The sequence below is a fragment of the Branchiostoma belcheri genome, unplaced genomic scaffold (assembly GCF_001625305.1).
Source record: "Branchiostoma belcheri isolate BF01 breed outbred unplaced genomic scaffold, Haploidv18h27 scaffold171, whole genome shotgun sequence".
NCBI lineage: Eukaryota > Metazoa > Chordata > Leptocardii > Amphioxiformes > Branchiostomatidae > Branchiostoma > Branchiostoma belcheri.
Window position 1 is genome coordinate 167,789 of NW_017803169.1, and position 6,966 is coordinate 174,754.

General features: G+C 41.3%; 1 protein-coding gene across 1 annotated transcript in view; it reads right to left on the minus strand.

The window, feature by feature from the left end:
• Positions 1–1,940, minus strand: part of LOC109466900 (C-type lectin mannose-binding isoform-like) — a 6,111-nt gene extending 4,171 nt beyond the window's left edge. Inside the window, exon 1 of the mRNA XM_019764766.1 lies at positions 1,718–1,940. Within this exon, the coding sequence (XP_019620325.1) occupies positions 1,718–1,940 (223 nt within the window). The remainder of the gene's footprint in view (positions 1–1,717) is intronic.
• Between the last annotated feature and the right edge of the window lie 5,026 nt (positions 1,941–6,966).

Below are 6,966 nucleotides of genomic sequence, written 5' to 3' on the forward strand. Positions count from 1 at the left end.
ACACATAGACAGACACACAGACATACAGACACGCCAAAAACAATACCTCCATTTTTCATGGAGGTAATAAAATCACTAGAAGACGCAATATGATAAGATAAAAAAACCTGAAATGATATTGATCAAAATACGTATTTATGTATATGTATTATAATATGTATTTATCTATTAGTCAATACATATTAACCGAAGTAATATGGGTAGACTATAGACTCAAATAAAACAAGAAATCAACGATTTAGTATTGTGAATTTTATTACTCTGTGAAGGAGGTCAGGACCTCCGGACGGAGTGTTGTGATCGGCTGATTTTTCATGTTCGCAGTCAAAACACTGGATTCTCTTTGTGTAATCGGCACGCAATTTTATACGCCGTCTGCGGGCATGCCCGTGTTGATGCACGAATGTGTATTTTTGCCGTTGCTGCTTTCGCGGTCAATGTAATATTGCAGACGCACCCCTACAATTACGAGGCGAATTGGAATGGTCCAGAAAAACGCGTTGTTTGGAATAGCAGTGGGGGGTGGAACTTCATGCAGATACGGGGTGGTTTTCATAAGTGGTTCCAGATGTTTTTGCCCATGCTTAAGAGATGCCAAGTTTTTTGGAAGATGTTCGCAGCCAAAACGCATTCTTCTGTACGTCGCATTTCTGTGTAATTTCGCATGTGGTGTGGCATTATGTCCGGGATGATGCACGTCTTTTTATTTTTACCGTAGCTGTTTTGATATTGAAGTAAATGCATATTTTAGAAACATCCCTACTTTTACAATCCTGTGGAATAGGCCGTAGGTTTAGGCAGTTGTCTGGTAGCAGAGGTACTCTAAGCAGATATCCTGGTTATCTGGCCGGCGGTAGTAACACTCGCGGTGCTTACCGCAACTGTTGCTGGAATTTGGCCTGTTCCAGGCGCGCTTAATTAGGTACAGGCACGGTAAGACGGTGGGGCCGTCTTTGTTACTAGACACGACCATGATAGTCCGATCTTTATGTGAATGCAATGATTGTGTGTGTGTAATTAAAATGAACTTCGAACTTGAAGCACAGTATCTTTACACGCCCTGGGTGCAGTAATCGATTTAGCTCTTTGTATGTTTTATGCTTGTGACGCGCCCTCATTGTATTAACCGTTGCCTAATTATAATGTCTGCACAGTAGGTCTGGCGTTGACGCTTGGGATTTTGTTGAAATATATAAAACTTCACGGAGGATTGTCACCTATGGCTTCTTGTTTATTTTTATTTATTATGCCACAGCGAGTAAATTCTAAGAATGACACACTCTGCAGACTCCACAATGAATTAATGCGATGGGTCGCAAAAAGACGGCTAGCAAAACAAATTCCTTCATTTTCAAATTATGAGGACATAAAAATGTTGTAAGCAAAAAAACATGATATCTCAGCCAACATGTCTTTTGTTTCTGTATTATATCTCCTTGTATCATACATCTTGATAAACTAGAACAATAACTAAAAAGACCTTGTGCTACCATCACCGGAAGCTACTGCACTGGGTATCCATGTAACACCTTGGACTGTGCACTTGCCATCGATCAAACTCGAGCAATTGTGCCGGATCCAAAGGAGACCAAAAAAGCAATAACTCCATTTTTAATGGAGGTAATAAACGGCTTAAATCTAATGTCTTGTCTGGTACAGTTATATTCAAAGGCCACTGTCGCAGCTTTGCGAGAGAATTACAAATAAAATGTCTCACCTGCATTCTGGGGCAGTTGGTCTTTTCGGCTGACCGATTCCTGAGGCCCAGACGCAGCTACAGCTGCAGCGCCGGTCATTCCCATGTTCCCATCCCCTTGTTCTGAATTCCCAGAGGGTCCAGTAGACCCAGGTAACCCAGCCTGACCATCCATTCCCACAGGACCATTTTCGTCAGGAGACCCAATGGACCAGGTTATTTTAGCCCCATCACCCATTGCCATCATCACCCACTGTATTCCGCAGCTCAGCGCCATGCGGCCCTTTGATCCAGATCCGTTCCCTTCAGGAGACCCAGTAGACCCAGGCAACCCAGTCTGATCATCCATTCCCACAGGACCATCTCCTTCAGTAGACCCAGGTAACCCAGTCTGACCACCCATTCCCACAGAACCATGTCCTTCAGGAGACCCAGTACACCCAGGTAACCCAGCCTGACCACCACCCTTTTCCATAGGACCATTTCCTCCAGGAGACCCAGTAGACCCAGGTAACCCAGCCTGACCATCCATTCCCACAGAACTATTTGCTTCAGGAGACCCAGGTAACCCAGTCTGGCCATTTATTCCCACAGAACCATTTCCTTCAGGAGATCCAGTAGACCCAGGTAACCCAGCCTGACCATCCATTCCCAGGGATATTTTTTCTCCAGTAGACCCAAGTAACCCTGTAGCTGCAAATTAAAAAAAAGATGATTACGCACATGTAGCAAATTCGAGACGGGATTTCCTGATAATAATAAGCATGACGTGTAACAACACTGACGTAACAACGTACAACAATAATCTCCCAGCAGATTCAGTGGGGCAAGGGGACTCTATGTTGGCCGCCTGTATCCATATCGTCCGCCCCACAGTGTGTGGGTAAAAAACAGGAGGTAGTAAACTCCTGCCGAAAACTTCGCACTTACTTACAAATCGGCCAAAATGTGTCAGAGTAATTAGATTTGAAAGGTTTGAAGCCTTCGATTCGTGGGGTGGACGATGGATACAGGCGGATAAAGTCTGATTGCCTTACCGAATCTGCTGGTAGAAGAGTACAGCAGCACAAAAAGTCTGACCTGCACAATACGCCAGGATTACGACAGTGGCCACGCCGAACGCAATGTCGATAGCTACCCACACCTTTTTGTGAATTTTGAAGCATTTTGTTTTGTCGGCATCATCATTTGCTCCTAAACCTGTAAGAACAATATTCAGCTTTTAGATCCCTTCACACTAACCTTTTCTTCACAACTATATCAAAGCCATATTAAGTAAGATTTTTGCGCCAAAACTGTAGATATATATTATTGAAATTTGATCATCTAGATTGTCATTTTCAAAAACTTTCAACATATTAGCGTCGCTATTTCGCTTTTCCGGCGACTCAGCGCAGCGCGAGAATAAGTTGCGCCGGGCCCGCTGTATTTTTAAGAGGCCCCTGAAAGGAATGTAAACAAACAACATGGCCGCGATCCACGCCAGCGCCAAGGAGTTGTCAGTTTTCCAACACGTTTTTGCGGCATAGAGACGTTGATCTTTTACTCCCCAAACGTCATTATGAATCCATGTAGCCTCATAGCGCGATGAAATGTGTAATCCAACAATGTTTAAAATAGTGAAAATCTTACATAATATTGTACGCCAAAAAACAGTTACTCAAGCAACTGGATATGATTCTGAAAACGTCAGACGTTTCAGCTAGTATCCACTAGCTTTCGTAATATTGCTTTAAGCTCGTGGGAGTGCATTGAACAGGTCCTCCATTACAAAACTAAGAATCAGTTGTCACAAATTACGAATCGAATCAGGAAGACATAACCGCACTCCTCTAGAACAAAGAACCTGTCAATTCTGTAGTTTAGACCAAATAGAAGATGAAATACATTTCACTATAGATTGCCCCTTGTTATAGTAGAGATAGACTCATATTTTTTAGCCATGTATTAAGTGTATTCCCCCACTTCAGATATTTGACTAGTAAAGAGAAATTTGTATTCCTTTTAACTTTTGATAAACCTAATCTAAGTAATCTCACAGGCGCATATATCCATACAATCACTACTAAGCGAGATGAAGCCGAATAGAATAGAAATTAGACATTTATTTACACTCCTATATGTTCATATGTATGTAATGTATATAATGTTTATGTTCATGTTCTGTACCCATGCGACCTGTACTTAGTTCTGTAGAACACAAGTGTACAATAAAGGTCTTCATTCATTCATTCATTGAAGTAGGAACCCACCGAAGCAGGAATAATAAGGCTCCGTACAAATCACATCGAAACCGGCTCGATTCCAAACCCCTGGAGGTAGTTTCGAACTGCATTCCATGCATTCCGATTTCAGTCGGAACGCAATGTGACCCGGTAATTGATTACGGGGTGATATTTCTTCATTTATATTTAATACAAAAAAGGTACAGGACCAAAAAAAATATGCAAAGAATGTCAGCAGCGTAGAAGAAATGTTCACACTCTCTCACATTGGTTTGTAGCAAATTCATAATCAGTAACTTTGGGGCGTGAAAAGAGCAAATTTATGCTCCTTGGAACGGACAAAGCAAACGCTTAAACGGTTTCAGAAGCCCACAGTTGTCTATCAATGGGGCAACTGTAACAGCATGTACAAATACCTATAGCTAGATGTGCTAATTTACCGTAACATAAACTGGAAGTGTCAAGTAAATGCCATTTTGTGCAAACACAGACGATCACCTTTCTTTCAACACACTCTCTTTGTACAAAAACATCTTCCTGCCACACATTATATCCGCTTGTACTGTCTGGAACTCTGTACGGAAACTAGTAAGAGAAACTACAAAAGCTACTACGCCCCCACACCCAACTCTATCAGCGTTCACTCACGTCTGGGATGAAAAGATGTAAAGTCACTACGCAAGAACCACTAAGCCCTACTGGTACACACGGCCTTAAACAACCGCTTACCGCCCTAATCTTCCAAATGCTAACTGTCTGGTAGACATCCGCGGATCCAGAAATTTGTGAACGGGAGGGCGCAACACCTGACGTGGCCGAAGGCCACGTAAGCGCAGCGCGTCAGCGGGGGGAGAGCGCGAGAGGGGGGAAGCCCCCCTCTCGTTGGGGGGGGTTGGGGGGCCTCCCCCAGAAAAATTTTAAAATTGAGAGTCTCTCTGCTGTATTTTAGAGTCATTTCTGAGCAAATAACCAACGAACTAATACTGATGTTTTCAGTACATTCATGTGCCTGTCGGTATATTTCACGACTAAGAAAATAGAATATTGAAAATGAATCTATGTTTAAGACGACTAAATTTCACGAAACGGGGTAAATAAAGAGTTCGCGATGGATTTTAGTTAGCGAAAAAAAAAGGAACAAATACAAAAGGAAATGTCGCCTCTTTATATACCGGATCACATTTTCCGATCGCGGGGAACGCGCGGTCACAACATCTCAGCACTCAAATACACTAGAGGGATACTGTCTTTGCAGCCACCAAAAAGGTCTTCTTGGAAGTTATTACCACCCTACATGTGCCAAGTGTTCCCCTATTATTAGAGGAAACAAGTGCTTTTATAAAAAGCTGTCGTTTGCCGCCGTTTTATTTTTGCACAACAAAATCGTATGCAAAAAAAATGTTTTTTTTCTTTGAATAAAGTGATGATAAGGTCTTGAAATTTGAAATCTAGCTATGCTATACTACATACACATGTACATTGGGATTGTCACTGTTGGCATGTAGATAGTTTAGGAAAAGATAACCAGAATTGATGCTCATTAGGAGCTAGTTCACATCATTTTTAAGTACAGGCGGCTCAGGCGGCAAACGTAAAAAGAGCTAGTAGGAGACGAAAAATGTCCAGACTATGCATAATGTACAGAATGACTAATAAACTGATGGGCGTACCAACTATTAAGTATCTGATACCAGCCCAGAAAACAGCAAGAAGCAGTCTTGCCTACAAATATCAGAGTTATTAACCGGGAATGGAGGTGTTCAAAAATCCGTATTTCCCAAGAACTATCGTAGACTGGAACTCGTTGCCACCAAGCACAGTACGGGCATCATCATTAGAATTAAATGGGCAAAGATTGAGTGTAACAAGTCGTTCGGTGCGACATAGATAGCTGCTGCCGCGCCGCGTGCCTGCGAAGCTGGTGTGTTACGCCGAAGGGCAGTTATACCGAATATACTGATACAGATTCACACTTTTAGCATACATCCTTTAAAATTGTGTCAACTAAGACTTTTTTTGCTATTTTTAGACAAAAAAGTACATTTTAGGCTTCATTTTGACCTAACCTCTATTGGCCGAATAGAGCAGTATTCCATGATAAATGAATCACAACCAAGGAAAACAATGGCTTCAAATGACTTTGAAAATTCAGTTTTGTCGACTTTGCATTAACCCTACCTAGACCGGGGGGGGGGGCTAAAAGTGCCCGCGCCAACTTTGATGTCACCTAGCACCTGAACGGCTGGCCCTAGAACGGCCAAACTTGGTGACTTTTCCTAGAATATTGTTGGCAACAATTCTCTATCATTGGATTAAGATAATAATTTTTTGTGTTGCCATGGCAACGGGTTTCTGACAGGCATTTTTTTGCTAAATTTAGTACTTTTTGTTTCAACAATAGAATTGTATGGGTTTTATGTCAAGTTACTCAGGGTTTCTAATATTAATAACATCCCATATAATTTATGTAAATTTTATCATTAAATATGCATAATTTATGCTAATTTGATGACGTCATTGGCCAAAATCCAAGATGGCGGACTATATCATTAGAACAGGTATATACAGGTTATTTTCATTAAAATTTCATCAATACTTCCATTTCTTTTTCCAAAAAGGGTTTAAATGAAGGTCTTTAGTATGTTTACGATGTATTTTAGGCTTTATCATAGAAAAAAAACTATTTTTGAAATTCAAGATTGATAATCCAAGATGGCGGATATCTTAAATATGCATGACGTCATTTTATGACGTCACCGGTGTTGCTTTGGGCAACATAAGACTTAGTACACCCTAATATTCTGTCATAAACACTTTTGGTACAGTTATGTTGAATACCATTTAGTTTTCAGGAAAAAATCTATTTAGACGGTTTTGGCCAATAAAATCACATTAATGACGTCATAATGACGTCATATTACGTCATAACGACATAAAGATTGTAGAGGATAAATTTTCACTAGTACACCATCCTCTGAAAATTTGGTGGTCATGCGACATACCGTTCGCGAGTTCTTAGGGGGGGGTCAAAAGAGCCCCCCCCCC